This window comes from Oncorhynchus mykiss, chromosome 15 (assembly GCF_013265735.2).
Source record: "Oncorhynchus mykiss isolate Arlee chromosome 15, USDA_OmykA_1.1, whole genome shotgun sequence".
In the NCBI taxonomy this organism is placed as follows: Eukaryota; Metazoa; Chordata; class Actinopteri; order Salmoniformes; family Salmonidae; genus Oncorhynchus; species Oncorhynchus mykiss.
In genome coordinates this window covers 69,833,900-69,853,287 of record NC_048579.1, presented here as the reverse complement: position 1 = coordinate 69,853,287, position 19,388 = coordinate 69,833,900, and the positions used below count along the sequence as shown (strand labels likewise).

Sequence of the window (19,388 nt, the reverse complement as noted above, 5' to 3'; positions counted from 1 at the left end):
CCCAGGTGGTGGGAAACTAATGAAACAACGCCCCCAGGTGGTGGGAAACTAATGAAACAACGCCCCCTGGTGGTGGGAAACTAATGAAACAACGCCTCCAGGTGGTGGGAAACTAATGAAACATCGCCTCCTGGTGGTGGGAAACTAATGAAACAACGCCTCCTGGTGGTGGGAAACTAATGAAACAACGCCCCCAGGTGGTGGGAAACTAAGGAAACAACTCCCCCTGGTGGTGGGAAACTAATGAAACAACGCCCCTGGTGGCCGACAACAACATCTCCTGAGATTTGAATAAGTGAGAAAAGCTTTAAAATAAAAAACTTTCCGTTCTGCTGCGATCAGAATAAATATAACACAGGGGTGACGTCACAGTAAATCTAATGAACGCACGCTGCATGACCCCTAACCCCTTGTGGAGATCTGAGAGGATTTCAGAGATTTAAGAATTATGGTAATATCTCCACAATGCCCTCTAAAAGGCTAAGCAGGATTTTTACAATATTGCTTCCACCTATCAGCCTCTCAGATCTACACAGGAAGTAGGGGTTAGGGGCTCATTTGCAAATTGGGACATACCTGTCCCTTGGCGATGAGGTAGGCCACGATGGAGGTGTGTCCGAACTGGGCAGCCAGGTGGACACAGCTGCAGCCCTCTCCGTCGATGAGCGAGGGGTCGGACCCATACTTCAGCAGCTGTACCACCATGGAGAGGTGGCCCTGTCTGTGGACACACACAACATCATTGTCGATGAGCACAAGAACTAACTGGTATTACGTGATATTAGCATTTAGACATGTTTCTGGGGTTTGTTTTGTTTAAAGGATCAATCTGTAACTTTCATCTGCAGCACAGAATAAACTAGCCAACCCCCCCCTTAATAACACCCCATTATTAACAGCAGGAATGGACATGACAGATTGCACCAATAATAACTACATGTAAAGTCTCTGGGGGTTTTGTAGGTAGGAAATGGTTTGAATCGCCAAGCTGACTAGGTGAAGTCTGTCCATGTGCCCTTGAGCAAGGCACTGAACCCTAAATGCTCCTGTAAGTCGCTCTGGATAAGAGTGTCTGTTAAATGAATCAAATATAATATAAATGAAACATAGACACCACATCCAATTGAGAGATGCTTAATAAGAAGATTGATGCACTAGATACTTAACCAAACACAATCCTCAACAACATTGTAATTAGGTCCTTATATGCACAATACTACACATAAATCTCATATAGAAAGTGTCAGTGACCCGACAGATGGGCTCCACTCCTATCTACTGTGAAAGGTCACTAGCAGGGAGGGGGGCTGCCGACAAAGCCGTGAGGCCTGGCTAGGTATCAGGCCCCCGGCTAGGGATGGCTGCCCCCTGCTGATCATATGAATAATGCAGTAGAAAGCTCGCTGACAGGGGTGAGGACAGGCAGTACTGGGACTTCATACAACCCTGAAGGTCTTGTGTGACTCGGGGGGAAAGGACTTCAGCAGAAACACGGCCTATGACACCCACACAGGGGAAAGGACTTCAGCAGAAACACGCCCTATGACACCCACACAGGGGAAAGGACTTCAGCAGAAACACGCCCTATGACACCCACACAGGGGAAAGGACTTCAGCAGAAACACGCCCTATGACACCCACACAGGGGAAAGGACTTCAGCAGAAACACACCCTATGACACCCACACAGGGGAAAGGACTTCAGCAGAAACATGCCCTATGACACCCACACAGGGGACAGGAGAGAGTCCACTGGAAACAGCACCTCTAGTTCGTACAGTATATAACCTTTCACCTCTCGCTCTAGATGGTCATATCTACAGATCAGCATTTCCAACAGGACCTAATGTTTTGGGACTGCTGGACAAGCTTGGTCCTGGAAAACAGACTGAACCAGAGTCTGTTAATGCCTCATCTATTGTTGTCACTCTTACCTTGTGGCCCAATGCAGTGGTGTGGAGTTGAGGTCACCTCCCAACTGGTCCACCATCGCCCCCTTTGATATGTAGTACCTACACACAGCGGCAGAGTCACAAATACATTTAGCACTCACTCACTCAACTACAGGTGGTGAAAAGATTAGATTGTTGATGCAGTGAGATAAAACAGATGAACCAATTCAGTTTTAATGCCTCAGGATCTCCAGCAATATGGCGTTTTAAGAGGGCGTCTGCCTTCCAATGGAACGGATGGCTCAGACCTTAGCAGACATCCAGGAACTTGTTCTCTCCTTCCTGCTATGTTGTATTAGAATGGTTTGGGATTCTATTCTTATACAGAGAGACCATGGTTCTGGCAGTGTTTCTGCAGCAGGACACCCCTCTGCAGCAGGACACCCCTCTGCAGCAGGACACCCCTCTGCAGCAGGACACCCCTCTGCAGCAGGACACCCCTCTGCAGCAGGACACCCCTCTGCAGCAGGACACCCCTCTGCAGCAGGACACCCCTCTGCACCACAATGTTAAACACAGCACAGTAGGATGGCTGCATTCACTCACACCTGGGTCCTCTTCACTAGGGACCAAACAAGAAGCTAACAGGGAGGGACTAACTGAACTAGTCCAATAAGAAACTAATTTTCTGATGCAAAATGTTTACACTAATGTATAGGCCCAATGCCAGCCTTTGTCCTGTATGAGTCTCCATCACACCGACAGCGTCATGGTGCAAAACGGTCCACAGGATCACAACAAAAGTTCAACATTCACCTTCTGCTACCATTTCTATCACGCCGTCTCTACACATACAATGTGATGCATACCTTTATAAATCCAACGTATGACCCACACAGAACACACTGCAACGTTAGGGTTCTATGTCTGTGTGAGTTTAGGGTTCCGGGACTATGTCCTGTGTGAGTTTAGGGTTCCGGGACTATGTCCTGTGTGAGTTTAGGGTTCCGGGACTATGTCCTGTGTGAGTTTAGGGTTCCGGGACTATGTCCTGTGTGAGTTTAGGGTTCCAGGACTATGTCCTGTGTGAGTTTAGGGTTCCAGGACTATGTCCTGTGTGAGTATGTGTGTTTAGGGTTCTAGGACAGTATGCTTGCATGAGTTCCAGTCTGACTGGGAAATCCTTCTGATAAGAAACATTCCACAGGAGGGTGTTGGGAGTAGCATTTCACGTGTACATGTAGGTTTACTGCAACTCACATGTAAGACAGCTGAATAGTGAGAGGAGGTCAAGGGCATTGGGTTATTCGGTGTGAGTGTGAGGCCTGTGTGTGTATGTGACTGAGGTGTGTGAGTGTGAGGTCTGTGTGGGTCTCACTCACTTGACCAAGTCTATTCTATTGTTGATGGCGGCCCAGTGCAGGAGTGTGACGTTCTCTTTGTCCGGCTGCTGAACGTCATAGCCTGCCTCCACCAGCTCTCTGCAGCGCTCAAAGATCCCATACCTGGAGAATGTAGGTAGACAAGGTTAGCATAGGGTCAACACACACACGCTTCACCCACAACAGTATCCCTTGTCATAACGGCCTTGTCTGTCCTTAACAGAGCACATACCAGGAGGACGAAGCATCTTGATTTAGGTTCTTCTTCTTCAATAAAAGAAACACAAGACCTTCTTTGTTTGTCAGTCAGACTACTCTACTCCAGAGGGACACCTGGACCTACGTCTGCACTATATTCACATTCATGACAACATATTTATACAGTGCCTTCAGAAAGTATTCATATTCCTTGACTTGTGTTAGACTGAATTCAAAATGGATTAAATAGATTTCTCACACATTTACACAGTGAAAACATGTTTTTATAAATGCATGCACATTTATTTGATATGAAATAAATAAATATCTAATTTACATAAGTATTCACACCCCTGAGTCAATACATGTTTCAAACACATTTGACAGCAATTACAGCTGTGAGTCTTTCTGGGTAAGTCTCTAAGAGCTTTCCACACCAACATTTTGCAACATTTAAACATTATTCTTTAAAAAAAAGTGTTGGTTGTTGATCATTGCTAGACAACCACTTTCAGGTCTTGCCATCGATTTTCAAGTAAATTTATGTCAAAAGTGTAACTCGGCCACTCAGGAACATCCATGGTCTTCTTGGTAAGCAACTCCAGTGTAGATTTGGCCTTGTGTTCTAGGTTATTGTCCTGCTGAAAGGTGAATTCATCTCTCAGTATCTGGTGTGAAAGCAGACCAGGTTTTCCTATAGGATTTTTCCTGTGCTTAGCTCCATTCCGTTAATTTTTTTTTTATCCTGAAAAACTCCCCAGTCCTTAACAATTACAAGCATACCCATAACATGATGCAGCCACCACAATGCTTGAAAATGTGGAGAGTTGTACTTAGTAATGTGTTGTTTTGGATTTGCCCCAAACACAAAACTTTATATTTCAGGCCAGAAAGTTAATTCCTTTGTCATTTTTGTTGTTGTTGCAGTATTACTTTAGTGCCTCGTTGCAAAACAGGATGCATGTTTTGGAATATTTTTATTCTGTACAGGCTTCCTTTTTACTCTGTCAATTAGGTTAGTATTGTAGAGTAACTACAATGTTGTTGATCCATCCTCAGTTCTCTGATCACAGCCATTAAACTCTTAACTGTTATAAAGTCACCATTGGCCTCACATGCTGACGACACCACTCACGTGTGCGAGCGTTGCAAAATACATGTAAATCAAATGTATTTATATAGCCCTTCTTACATCAGCTGATATCTCAAAGTGCTGTACAGAAACCCAGCCTAAAACCCCAAATAGCAAGCAATACAGGTGTAGAAGCACGGTGGCTAAGAAAAACTCCCTAGAAAGGCCAAAACCTAGGAAGAAACCTAGACAGGAACCAGGCTATGAGGGGTGGCCAGTCCTCTTCTGGCTGTGCCGGGTGGAGATTATAACAGAACATGGCCAAGATGTTCAAATGTTCATAAATGACCAGCATGATCAAATAATAATCACAGTAGTTGTCGAGGGTGAAACAGGTCAGCACCTCAGGACATAAACCCACACTGCTCGTAAGTGCCAATGAGCGTTGTAAGAGAATTCTGCCCTGTTATACAAGTGACCACAGGAAACTTCTTTGGAATATACACTTAGTCATTTGGAGTTTAGTCATTTGGAGTATACACTTAGTCATTTGGAGTATACACTTAGTCATTTAGAGTATACACTTAGTCATTTAGAGTATACACTTAGTCATTTAGAGTATACACTTAGTCATTTAGAGTATACACTTAGTCATTTAGAGTATACACTTAGTCATTTGGAGTATACACTTAGTCATTTGGAGTATACACTTAGTCATTTGGAGTATACACTTAGTCATTTAGAGTATACACTTAGTCATTTGCAAGTAACACACTCAGTACAAAAGATGGTGTTTTCCCTTTTTATCCCCTACTGAGGTTCACCCCGCCCAGGGTGATGTCCCTTCACTTTAATACCAAATAAACTCAGAATTAATAGTTGCTAATACAAAGATGTCTCTGCTAGGAGTTGTTCAGCTTATTGTTATTTGCAGTTAGTTTCCCAATCCTTCTTCCTCCTGTTTCCATCATGTGCCAGCAGAAGTAAGACTGGAACATAGTATCAACAGAAACTGAACGTATATTTTCAACACAGAACATCTGATTTTTGGACAGTTGACCTCTTTGTGCACTTTACGTCTCTACCACTGATTCTTAATCTCAAGCTAAAGCAAAACTTTAAATCATTGTACTTTTGTAATTACAGGTGTTCCTATAATGTACAGATATTATAAAATTCCTTTCAAGTCAGTTCTATTTGTGACGCTGATCGCGGTGCTAGTCCTGCCTCTCTCATCTCCTCATTGGTTTATAGAAGCAGATACCCACGTGCCATTTCCTCATTGGTTATACCCACGTGGGCGATTGAAAGACAACTGAGTTCGTCGGTTGTCGTGGTAATACTATGAAAGTTCAGATGCCGATCGCCATATAAAGTCCAAAGAAGAAAAAGCCTGGAAGGAGGAGACATGACAAGAAGAGGAACTTAAAATGTTCCACCTTCTCCACTACTGTCCCGTCGATGTGGATAAGGGGCTGCTCCACCACCCGATGTCACAGGAAGGCCAAAAAGATCAAAGGACAGTAACCATCCGAGCCACTGCCTGTTCACCCCGCTATCATCCAAAAGGCGAGGTCAGTACAGGTGCATCAAAGCAGGGACCGAGAGACTGAAAAACAGCTTCTACCTCAAGGCCATCATACTGTTAAACAGCCATCACTAACATTGAGTGGCTGCTGCCAACATACTGACTTAAATCTCTAGCCACATTAATAATAAAAAATTGGATGTAATAAATGTATCACTAGTCACTTTAAAAAAATGCCACTTTATATAATGTTTACATACCCTACATTACTCATCTCATATGTATCTACTGCATCTTGCCTATGTCGTTCGGCCATCGCTCATCCATATATTTATATGTACATATTCTTAATAATTCCTTTACACTTGTGTGAATAAGGTAGTTGTGAAATTGTTAGATATTACTGCACGGTCAGAACTAGAAGCACAAGTATTTCGCTACACTCGCATTAACATCTGCTAACCATGTGTTTGTGACCAATAACATTTGATTGGGAAATGATTCGGTTCACTGTCTTATGTGTGGATTAATTGTCGGAGAAGAGGACCTTGTGCATTTCAGGTAAAATAACTCAATGTTTATATCCCAGGACAAATTACAACAGCAAGCTAGCTAGCTAGCTAGCTAAATTGCCATAAATGTTTAATGCTTTTAGACCTGTCCCCGAAATTAAAATAATTGGTTCAGAGTTTGTTTTGATATTTTAACCTGCGTGTCGTCATCGCGTTTGGTGTGGGGGGACAAAATCAATTGGCGCACGATGGCCGGTTTGGGTACGGTGTCATGGTGAAATTCCTGAGCGGATTTTCTTCTTCGGCAACTGAGTTAGGAAGGACACCTGTATCTTTGAGGTGACTGGGTGTAGATACCCCATCCAAAGTCTAATTAATAACTTCACCATACTCAAAGTGATATTCAATGTCTGTGTTTTAGGTGCCCTTCTTTGCGAAACATTGTAAAACTTCCCTGGTCTTTGTGTTTGAATCAATTTTTGATATTCACTGCTCGACTGGGGGACCTTATAGACAAGTGTGTGTGGGGTACAAGTGTGAGGTACAGTGAGGAGGTAGTCATTCAAAAAGTAGCTTAAACACTATTATTGCCCCCAGAGTGAGTCCATGCAACTTATTATGGGACTTGTTGAGCACATGTTGACTCCTGAACCTATTTAGGCTTGCCATAACAAATTGATTCAAGACAATTCAGATTTTCATTTTTTATTAATTTGTAAAACATCTGATAACAAAATTCCACTGACATTATGGGGTATTGTGTGTGACAAAAAACTCCTTTTAATCCATTTTAAATTCAGGCTGTAACAACGTGTGTAAAAAGTCAATGGGTGTGAATACTTTGAAGGAACTGTGGTCATTCACCATTGGTCTGGATCATAGGGGAAGGAACGTTTCATAATACCATGTGAACACATTCATGGGGGAAGGGAAATCACAGGTAGTGCAGACTAGCTGATACATATCTGGTCCTGACGATGCCAGAACAAGGAAACAAGTCCAGGGAGGCTGGTAGTAAATCACACAGGAAATACATGTTCTGTTAGTGGTTTCCTGCGAGCGTCCATACTAGGGGCCTGTCTGTTACCCTATATGCAAACCAACTAGAGGGAGTATCGATAGCGGTGTAGTGTGAAGTTGCTCCTAGACACTGATCTTGAGCCAGTTTTGCATCTTCCCCACTAATGGTTAAGGTTAGGACTGGGGGAGGGGTAACAGATCCTAGATCTGAACCTAGGGGTACAGGTTCACGGAGCTCTATGGACAATTCCTTCGACCTCATGGACAATTCCTTCGACCTTTTGCTCTGACATGCACTGTCATCTGTGGGACCTTATATAGACAGGTGTGTGCCTTTCCAAATCATGTCCAATCAATTGAATTTACCACAGGTGGACTCCAAACAAGTTGTAGAAACATCTCAAGGATGATCAATGGAAACATGATTCACCTGAGCTCAATTTCGAGACTCATAGCAAAGGGTCTGAATAAATAAGTTCTGTTTTTATAAATGTGCAAACATTTCTAAAAAGCTGTTTTCGCTTTATTATGGGGTATTGTGTGTAGATTGATGAAATGCCAGCTTCTCTTAGCCACATGTCTGGGGAGCTGCTTTGCATGGTACCGCAGGTAGGCTAGTGGATAGAGCGTTGGCCTAGTAACCAAAACGTGGTAAGATCAAATCCCTGAGCTTACAAGGTAAAAATCTGTTGTTCTGCCCCTGAAAAAGGCAGTTAACCCACTGTTCAGAGGCCGTCATTGTAAATAAGAATTTGTTCTTAATTGACCTAGTTAAATAAAGGATAAAAGCAGTCAGGCCTGTGTGCTGGAGAACAACGTGGAGCCTGCAAATGTTTGCCCTGCTACACAAGTAAGATAACTATACCGCAACAGGAAGTGTTTTTAAAACCAGTTATATTGCTTGTATACCAGCCCACATTGCTTGTATACCTTGAACCACACCGGCCAAGCTTTGTGCGCATACACACACACACGCACGCACACACACACGTGAGCCCGGCGGTGCGTGGGTACTTACTGCGTGGCTTTGACGATGTCCCAGGTACTGTAGTCATCCACGTGGCTCTTGCGCCCCACATTCTCACTGTAGCCATGGTTATAGTGACTCTGGGGCTTGAGTTCCTGTTGGGAGAGAAAAAAAAACAGCAATGAGTTTCATCAATCCGTGCCTTGCCTGGACCCAGTGGGCCTACCCAGATGGCACAGCGTCATCTCACGAGAGCGATTGAATGAGCGACAGAGAGAGTTGGAGGAGGCTGTGTCGTGTTCTGATGGTGGGCAACAGTGAGCCGGGGCCACCCACATAGGCCCTTCACATTCTTATTAGCCTCCACGGCAACGCCATGGCAACGTCATTTAACCACCCCCCTCACCCCGGGAGGACTGCTGTACTGCTGCCTTGGTGACTGTTAAATACACATCACATCCCAGTTCTCACTCAGTCTCTATAACCTTTACTGAACAACACTATTGGTCCAGGAGAATGCAGTTAGGGTTTTCATAAAAGCATGAAACTTGGTTCACGTGTACAGTACCGACTGTAAAACAACCATAACAGGCCTATATATCGTCTAGATTCCTACTAAATCTATTTTCCAATGAAAGGGCCGGTGACAGACTAGCGTCCTGTCCAGGGGGTGTACTTGTACGTCAAGCTGCCCCACACTACAGACTTAGGATATGGGCTCCTGCCCTATTGGCCACTATGGATTGTCCAAGGCTCACTTGTCCAAGGCTCACTTGTCCAAGGCTCACTTGTCCAAGGCTCACTATAAGGATACTTGGTTAATGATGAATCATATAGACCTACAGCAGACTATAAGGATACTGGGTTAATGATGAATCATATATACCTACATCAGACTATAAGGATACTGGGTTAATGATGAATCATATATACCTACATCAGACTATAAAGATACTGGGTTAATGATGAATCATATATCCCTACATCAGACTATAAGGATACTGGGTTAATGATGAATCATATATACCTACAGTGCCTTGCGAAAGTATTCGGCCCCCTTGAACTTTGCGACCTTTTGCCACATTTCAGGCTTCAAACATAAAGATATAAAACTGTATTTTTTTGTGAAGAATCAACAACAAGTGGGACACAATCATGAAGTGGAACGACATTTATTCGATATTTCAAACTTTTTTAACAAATCAAAAACTGAAAAATTGGGCGTGCAAAATTATTCAGCCCCTTTACTTTCAGTGCAGCAAACTCTCTCCAGAAGTTCAGTGAGGATCTCTGAATGATCCAATGTTGACCTAAATGACTAATGATGATAAATACAATCCACCTGTGTGTAATCAAGTCTCCGTATGAATGCACCTGCACTGTGATAGTCTCAGAGGTCCATTAAAAGTGCAGAGAGCATCATGAAGAAGAAGGAACACACCAGGCAGGTCCGAGATACTGTTGTGAAGAAGTTTAAAGCCGGATTTGGATACAACAAGATTTCCCAAGCTTTAAACATCCCAAGGAGCACTGTGCAAGTGATAATATTGAAATGGAAGGAGTATCGAACCACTGCAAATGTACCAAAACCTGGCCGTCCCTCTAAACTTTCAGCTCATACAAGGAGAAGACTGATCAGAGATGCAGCCAAGAGGCCCATGATCACTCTGGATGAACTGCAGAGATCTACAGCTGAGGTGGGAGACTCTGTCCATAGGACAACAATCAGTCGTATATTGCACAAATCTGGCCTTTATGGAAGAGTGGCAAGAAGAAAGCCATTTCTTAAAGATATCCATAAAAAGTGTCGTTTAAAGTTTGCCACAAGCCACCTGGGAGACACACCAAACATGTGGAAGAAGGTGCTCTGGTCAGATGAAACCAAAATTGAACTTTTTGGCAACAATGCAAAACGTTATGTTTGGCGTAAAAGCAACACAGCTCATCACCCTGAACACATCATCCCCACTGTCAAACATGGTGGTGGCAGCATCATGGTTTGGGCCTGCTTTTCTTCAGTAGGGACAGGGAAGATGGTTAAAATTGATGGGAAGATGGATGGAGCCAAATACAGGACCATTCTGGAAGAAAACCTGATGGAGTCTGCAAAAGACCTGAGACTGGGACGGAGATTTGTCTTCCAACAAGACAATGATCCAAAACATAAAGCAAAATCTACAATGGAATGGTTCAAAAATAAACATATCCAGGTGTTAGAATGGCCAAGTCAAAGTCCAGACCTGAATCCAATCGAGAATCTGTGGAAAGAACTGAAAACTGCTGTTCACAAATGCTCTCCATCCAACCTCACTGAGCTCGAGCTATTTTGCAAGGAGGAATGGGAAAAAAGTTCAGTCTCTCGATGTGCAAAACTGATAGAGACATACCCCAAGCGACTTACAGCTGTAATCGCAGCAAAAGGTGGCGCTACAAAGTATTAACTTAAGGGGGCTGAATAATTTTGCACGCCCAATTTTTCAGTTTTTGATTTGTTAAAAAAGTTTGAAATATCCAATAAATGTCGTTCCACTTCATGATTGTGTCCCACTTGTTGTTGATTCTTCACAAAAAAATACAGTTTTATATCTTCATGTTTGAAGCCTGAAATGTGGCAAAAGGTTGCAAAGTTCAAGGGGGCCGAATACTTTCGCAAGGCACTGTACATCAGACTATAAGGATACTGGGCTAATGATGAATCATATATACCTACATCAGACTATAAGGATACTGGGCTAATGATGAATCATATATACCTACAGCAGACTAAGGATACTGGGTTAATGATTGCTCATATAGACCTACAGAAGGCTATACGGATGAAAATCTGATGGGAAAAACACTTGGTAGACAGTTAACGAGGGGTAAGGATTATAATGAGATCATTATATATGTATAGTAATCTATAGGCTACCCTGAAGGGAGGAGAGGAGCTAGAGCTGACTGGAGGATGGAGAGGGATGAAAGGCGAAGGGAGGAGAGGGGGAGGAGCCATGCCAGGCAGATGAAAGACTACCCTCTGGCAGTCTTTCAAAAGACCCTCAAATCACATCCATGCCCTCTGACTTGGGTTGCAAAGGGTCGGAAACTTTCCATAATTTTCCCGGAAATTTTCCATAGGAATTTAAGCCCTGGAATTTTGGGAATTTTGCTTAAATCATCAAAAAAAAGTTAGCTTATAATAGTGAACTTTTTTTGTGGGCTACACAAGGCAATTCTAGGTCTTGTGGCATATTTTGGTTGAACTATCCCCAATTCAATGGAATTGCAACCCTCTGCATGCACAGTGCACTCTTCCATCACATGTGCAGCTGATTCTCAAGATCTTGCACACTAATGAGATGCTTTTGAGCCCACACTACTACACTGTCTGAGCCAAGGACTAAATGCTTTCTGGTAAGTTTTGATTAGAATACTGGGTGGGGTGAATATATTTTATATGACATACATAATTTTTTCTTAACTAGTAAATAGTAGCCTACAGCAAAGTGTGTTTCAATCATTTCTAACTGTTTCAATAATTTCTAACTAACAATTTCTGCTAGTTAGTTTTTGCTAACAGGTGGGTTTTAGCTTGCTTGAGCCTGCTAACTGAGGAGTGTTAATTCACCTGTTTCATACATGTTTCATTTTAAAACATTTATCTTACAAAGGAGTTGTTTAATCTAACTACTTAACTATTAATCTGTACATGGAATTGTATTTTTTTTTTTAAAACACGTTTTTTTCCTAATCTTTTCAGGGAAATGCCACGGGCACTATCTGATGTGTGGAGACGTTTCACTGCAGCTAATGTAGAAGGAAAAATGGTGTACATCTGCAAATACTGTGCCAAATCATATGTGAAGACTGCAAAAAAAGACACAGAATCATCTGGCCAAGTGCATAAAGTTCCCTCAGCGCTCACAACATGCAACCTCTGACAAAAGTCCCTCCGCTTCTATTTGAGGTGAAAATGATGAATCAGACCCCTTATTCGAAAGCAACAGCTCGTGGTCCTCCTGGAATGAGAAGTTGTTTTTTTTACTCAATGGAGGAACGTAGTCAGAGAAATTCTGATGAATGTCTTGCTCGAGCTGTGTATGCAACTGGTTCACCTCTGATGCTCACAGGCAATGTGTATTGGAAGAGATTTCTGAATGTTCTTCGCCCAGCATACACTCCTCCAAAACAGACATGCTTTATCTACTCATTTGCTGGATGCAGAGTTCAACAGAGTTCAAGTGAAGGTCAAGCAAATCAGAGAAAGCAGACTGTATTGCAATCATCTCTGATGGGTGGTCGAATGTTCGTGGGCAAGGAATAATTAACTACATCTCCACCCCTCAACCAGTATTCTACAAGAGCACAGACACAAGGGACAACAGACACACCGGTCTCTACACTGCAGATGAGCTGAAGGCAGTCAATGACCTTGGACCACAGAAGGGATTTGCACTGGTGACAGACAATGCTGCGAACATGAAGGCTGCTTGGTCTAAAGTGGAGGAGTCCTACACCTATTAGTTGTGCTGCTCATGCATTGAAGCTGCATCAGCAGCAATCTACCTCACCAAGCAAAGTGAGAAGAATAAGAGCACCACATTGAAGCTGCCCAGCAACATCCGTAGCTTGAAACTCCTGAAAGACAATGCCATCCTGTCTGATGTTCAGACTATGCTTGCAGATGTAAGAGAAGAAATCCATACTGCCCTGACCACATCACTGTTGCTCCAAGCAGAGGAAACTGCAGTTCTGAAATACATCAAAAAGCATTTAGACTTCTGCCTGAAGCCCATACATGCCGCAGCATACGTGTTGGACACCAAGTATGCTGGCAGGAGCATCCTGTCTGGTGCAGAGATCAACAAGGCATATGGTGTCATCACTACCGTGTCTCGCCACCTTGGCCTGGATGAGGGCAAGGTTCTTGGCAGTCTGGCGAAGTACACTTCCAAGCAAGGGCTTTGGGATGGAGATGCAATATGGCAGTCATGCCAACATATCTCATCAGCCACCTGGTGGAAGAGACTGTGGATCTGAGACTCTTTCCCGCCTTCATCATCCTCCAAATCCCACCAACATCAGCCGCCTCAGAGCGCAACTGGTCCTTGTTTGGGAACACACACACCAAAGCACGCAACAGGCTGACCAATACCAGGGTTGAAAAATTGGCGGCCATGTCGGGCAAATTTGAGGCCTTTTGAGCCTGACAACGAGCCATCCTCAACAAGGTTGGAAAGTGACAGTGAAGATGAGGTCTCAGAGTCTGATGTTCAAGAGGTGGACATTGAGAGGAAGACAACCAAAGCTTTAGTTTCTACACCATCATTTTACAGATGTATGTTGAAAACATTGTTGGTAGATGCGATGGATCGTTCAATATTCCTTTTCTTTTGTTGTTCAGTGAAATCATCCCATGTGACGAGTCAACTCATTTAATTAAAGTTCAATCCTTAACTAAATTGTTTTTAAAATGTATATTGGAATGATTTAATCATTTGTAATGATGTCTACTTATGATAAGGTAAATGTTTATGTTTGTCTCCATATGATATGGTAAATATATTCAATACAAAAACCATTTAAAATGGTACTAATATTAATTTGCATTCATTTCCTTTAACTCCCATATATTCCTGTTAATTCCCACGGAAAGTTTCCACCTCTGAATATTCCCCAAACTGTGCAACCCTACCTCTGACATAAATGGCATATTATTATTGTTATTGTTATCTGATCAAAGCAACTAGTGCGTTAGTAGTGCGTTAGTAGTGCGTTCATAGCCTTCCTTTTCTTATGGGTGGCCCCAGTGAGTATCGAACGCACGACCCTGGCGTTGCAAGAGCCACACTCTACCAAGGGAGCTACACATGACCATAAGGTATCAAACTTGTCAATTGAAAACAATGGAAGCCAAACGATGGCCTGAGGGTGAACAGAGCTTGGTATGGGAAACACTAGCTTATAGTAAGTGTTCATCAGAATAGCTACAGCCACAAAGAGTGGAATTCTGGTGAGCATGCCAGAATCCCACTCAGGAGAGGTATTTTTTAAACCACCAATTTGCTTTCGGCAAGGTACGGATTGGGGCAGTTTCATGCACTGTTATGTCGTCGACAGCGGTAAGTAACATGATCTGATGATTTGAAAAAATGCTGAGAAACAGGTCCAAGCAACTTCTTCCAGGAACAGAGAGATGTTATTTTGCTGGTGGGGCCATAACGGCCTGTCTCTCCAATCTAGCAGCAACTACATTATCTGACGAAGTGGAGGATGGTTTGGCAATACAACAAACCCCTAAAGACAGAGCAAAACTGTTAGGGCTATTTTAGGCCAGTAGCCAATGATATCAGCCTCCAGCCATGGATGTTAGCTAAGGGACAAGGTGGCTTGACTAAGGGCCTCAAAGATAGCCAGGAGTGAGCGGTGAGAGGCACTAAGGGTGCCTGAAGCCACCCATGCTCAATCAGTCCTGCAGCATGTCACAGGAGTTACACTGGAGTAGAGTGAAGTGCTGAACCAGCTCTCCTTACATGGCAGTGAGAGAAACACAAGGTGGACAGTCAGCATGCCAGGGGTGTATTCACCACGGGGCGGCAGGGTAGCCTAGTGGTTAGAGCGTTGGACGAGTAACCGGAAGGTTGCAAGTTCAAACCCCCGAGCTGACAAGGTACAAATCTGTCGTTCTGCCCCTGAACAGGCAGTTAACCCACTGTTCCTAGGCCATCATTGAAAATAAGAATTTGTTCTTAACTGACTTGCCTGGTTAAATAAAGGTAAAATAAAAATGAATTATAAGTTAAATATTAAGTTAAAAAGTGTTCATTCAGTATTGTTGTAATTGTCATTATTACAAATACATTAAAAAAACATTTTTTTTTTTTTCTTTTTAAATCGGCCGATTAATCGGTATCAGCTTTTTTGGTCCTCCAATAATCGGTATCGGCGTTGAAAAATCATAATCGGCTCACCATTTGAATCTTGTCTGTTTGAAGAAGCAGTGATCAAGGAGGTTCTCAGTCAATAAGGACATATGGCAGGCTCATCCCAGGGGACGGTGTCATGCGCCCAGATCTAAAAATAAGCTTTAAAAAAACGAACCTAAATGTAGACTATGGAATCGCGTGGCTTTGTATTAGCTGCAGTATCCCCATGAGTTAATGTGCTCCTCTTCAGTTTAGTGTCAGATTTTAGGCTAGCAAAAAACCAAACTAAATTACATAAGTTTCATTCAGAGTATAGGTCTGTGATGATGTGCCTGTATTCCCATCTTTACAAGTTATCTCAAATCATTTAGTCAACATGGGTATTTGCCATCATCTGTAGCCTGTAGTTTGTAGATACAATCTCTGGATCCAGACTTCATCACCAACACTTTAAATACATCCCACCATTTGTTGCACCTGACTCATTGACTGAAGCTTGTTCAGGGCAGAGGACATGTTTCCTTGCCCATCGTAGAGTACACCTGACCCGCTCATAATCTATTGAAGCTGCTGCTACATCCATTCAGTAGCTAGGGGTTGCCACCAGATGAGGTCCGAAAGCACAGAGAGGATAAGGCTTCACCAACCACAGTGGATGGTCCCAATCTAAACAATCTGAAATGAAGGCCATTTATTTTGTATTACTACTTCAATAGTCACACAGTTTCATTTAATGGGAGGACAATGGCTGAGTGAGAGAGGATGCTACCTGGACTGGAGAACTTTTATGTTTAAGAAGCAACTATAAAGGATAGCAAAGAGAAACAGACTATGTTTTCTACATTATCTCTGTTATTTTACATTCTCTGTGCCGTCTATTGCCTCCATTGACGTTATGAATCCAGCAACGGAGCAAGATTCTGTAGTTGTTCTATTCAAAAACAATAATTTGCATTTTTAAACTGGGTCAGGAGCCTAGGAGTTAGGCTGCATCCCTTAATGCTCCCTATATAGCCTAGTGCACTACCTTTGACCAGGGCCCGTATGGCTCTGGTCCAAAGTAGGGAATAGGGAGCCATTTGGGACGCAGACTATATCTGTGGCTGACAGTCAGACAAACAAAATCAACAATAGGAAAGATTGCAAAAAGAGGCTGAAATTCATGAGAAGACATGTTTAATGAGATTCAGAGGGGAAAACACAGGCCTAGACAGAGAGTATAAGTGAACTTGCATATCAAACGGTCGTATCCAAGGGTAGCTTATTGATGTGCATCTCTCTGGGACTCCCTAGAGTACACCAGATGTTCACCACAAAACTGAGCAGGTGGATGGTGGTGGGGTCATGTGGCACTTGAATTTCACACGTCTCTCTTTTAGAGATCAACCAGAGAACACTAAAGGCTTCTCATTCAAATAAAACAAATCAGAGAGACAGGCCATAAATGTACAGCCTATATCAGAGATGCAAAACATTTAGGCCTAGGCTATGCTGCATTAGTGGAGATGGCTTTTCCACAAAGCTCTTTGACTCAAAAGCCACATGACAGCTAAGCTTTGGAGGAATCTGAAAAAGTATTTTGTCAACCTTCTGGAATTCAGACCAGGGCACTAAGCCTGAAGGCTCTTTAACAGCAGCAACAAGGTTGAGGCAACAGACATAGCCCAACACTATTCTTCACAATCCGAGAAAGTGTAACCTCTATCCAGGGATTAACCAACATGATTGCAGGTGACTGTGTATTTATGGTACACTGCATCATCTGGATGTGTGTGCAACAGAAGTTCAACATTCACCTTCTGCTACCATTTCTGTCAAGCCGTCTACACATACAGTTTGACATATAGGTTGGAGAAATCCAGCGTACGCACCACACAGAACGCACTACTACTGCCTCTGCAACGCAAGACAAATGCAGAATTCCATTGGAAATAAAAGTATTTCTGGGGTTACAAAAGGCAATGACGCTGTCATCGAGGCGTAATGCTTCCTCTACTTAGACAGGAGACAGTTACGGCCTGAGGGCTCTGGAGCAGGCTCTGTCACAGACAGCCTGCCATAGGCCTAACACTGCTCATTCCAATCACACATGACCAAGAGTGGAATACTGCAGCGATAGATAGACGAGTCATGCCAGAGATTTGTACCAAGGGAACATGCAACATATGGCAGTTTTCCAAGCAGTCAATGTCCCACCGCCATCATGAAGTCAAGATATCAACATGGGGCTGTCCATCTTCAACAAACGGCTTGGATTTGTGACGAGCCGAGCTGCAGTCTTACTGAAATAACGTAATTAGTCCACATAGAAGAGCAGTACGAGTCCCATGAAGCCTAAGAAAGATCACTAGTCCTTTGGGGCTCAGTTGGTACAGCATGTCGCTTGCAACACCAAGGATCAGGGGGTTTGATTCCCGCTGGGATAAACAAAAATGTGTCTACTAAAAGGCATATATTAATATGTATTATTAGGCTACATACTACAAATCACATAGATAATAGCCAATGAGCAGAACACTACATAATCCTGTGTTTAGGTCGTCTATCACTACAGCAACACCTAACCCTCCGCAGGTTAAACATGCTTTATGGTTTGAGATTTCACCCTCTCCTAACTGACATGCTGTTGTTTAATTCCGCAGCAGAGTTGGTCGTCGGTTGAGTGTTTGATGGGATTTTTATGAAAGGAGACATTGTTTTCAGTTACCCTCCTTCTCCCCTCAGGCCCAACTTCCCTATGCCTGACCACAGGCTAAATCTAAGCTATGCAGTGTCACACTACGTATACAAATCAGTAATTGTGACATCATGTCAAAAGAGCCTGCATAACCAATAAATGGAGAGGAATGAGGCTTGACATTTCAAAAACTCATTAAGCACAAGAGTAAGAAAAAGAGACGCATCTGGCAAAAGTAACACAAATTGGCAGGAACTTGGTGTGAGACTAATACCAGGGAAATTGTATTTTCTTTAAAAGAGAATTTTCAGTCAGTGTGTTTTAAGTGTGTGGGTTTGCCAAATGATTTACAAAAGGCAAGATGGCACTATTTAATGCCCATTGGTTGTCTTTCAAATATGGGCTTTTTCAAATAAATGGCTGTTTCTGTGGCTTGCTGCCAGCCCACAGACTGAAAACTTAGTACTTTTTGCACCAAGACAAGAGGGGTAAATAAGCTTCCTACACCATGTGGCGTAACAGGTTGGCCAACACAAGTGAGTTAGTAAACCATGAATAATTTAGTGACAGGTCCTCTGTACTGGCCCATTCTTAAAAAACACATCTAATGTTTGTTAATCAAGTGACAGTGGCCTGAAACAAGTTCAATTTTGTATTCCATGTTGTTGGTATCCTTTCACTCCAAATAGTAAAATGCATTTCGACAACAAATAAATAAGCCAGCTAATTTTGAAGACTGAGCCAAAAGGCAATTTGCCAGACCACATTTAATAGGATATATAAACTAAAATGCCAAATATGACATGCTCAACTCTTACTAAGTTCTGTGAATAAGTCTTGGGTGCTGTATAAATTAGCCCAGCAGTAATCCAACGGCCAGCACACAAATAAATAGTAACGTTAGATGCTAGCTCGCTGTACTATTCTCAGCAGTCACAATGGATGCATTTCGGCCCCAAAGCCGATCTGCACACAGATAAGGCCCAAATATTATTGTCAGATCTGAATTTATGTGGAATAAAGCTACAACATGAATGTAATTATTGTATCACATTCACAACATTCAAGTGTTTATTCCTGTGCTATGGGCTAAACATATCTAGCTCTAGGGCTGACTAGCTACTAGCAAGAACAATCTTTAGCTAGCTATTTTGTTAGCCCTAACTTGCTAACCTAGCTAGCAACTAAACCATTAATACGTTTATATGGCTAAATGTAAATAGGCTGAATGTTGGC

At 42.8% G+C, this 19,388-nt stretch overlaps 1 protein-coding gene across 6 annotated transcripts in view; it reads right to left on the bottom strand.

Annotated features, from left to right (window-relative positions):
- The window catches only part of LOC110499755 (zinc finger DHHC-type palmitoyltransferase 17), a 49,386-nt gene that overhangs the window by 27,810 nt on the left and 2,188 nt on the right, over positions 1-19,388 (bottom strand). For all 6 annotated transcript variants that reach the window (XM_036945137.1, XM_036945140.1, XM_036945139.1 and 3 more), the window contains 4 exons: positions 8,622-8,725; positions 3,274-3,396; positions 1,934-2,011; positions 577-721 (listed from right to left, as the gene is read on the bottom strand). In XM_036945137.1, coding sequence (XP_036801032.1) covers positions 577-721; positions 1,934-2,011; positions 3,274-3,396; positions 8,622-8,725 — 450 coding nt within the window. The remainder of the gene's footprint in view (positions 1-576; positions 722-1,933; positions 2,012-3,273; positions 3,397-8,621; positions 8,726-19,388) is intronic.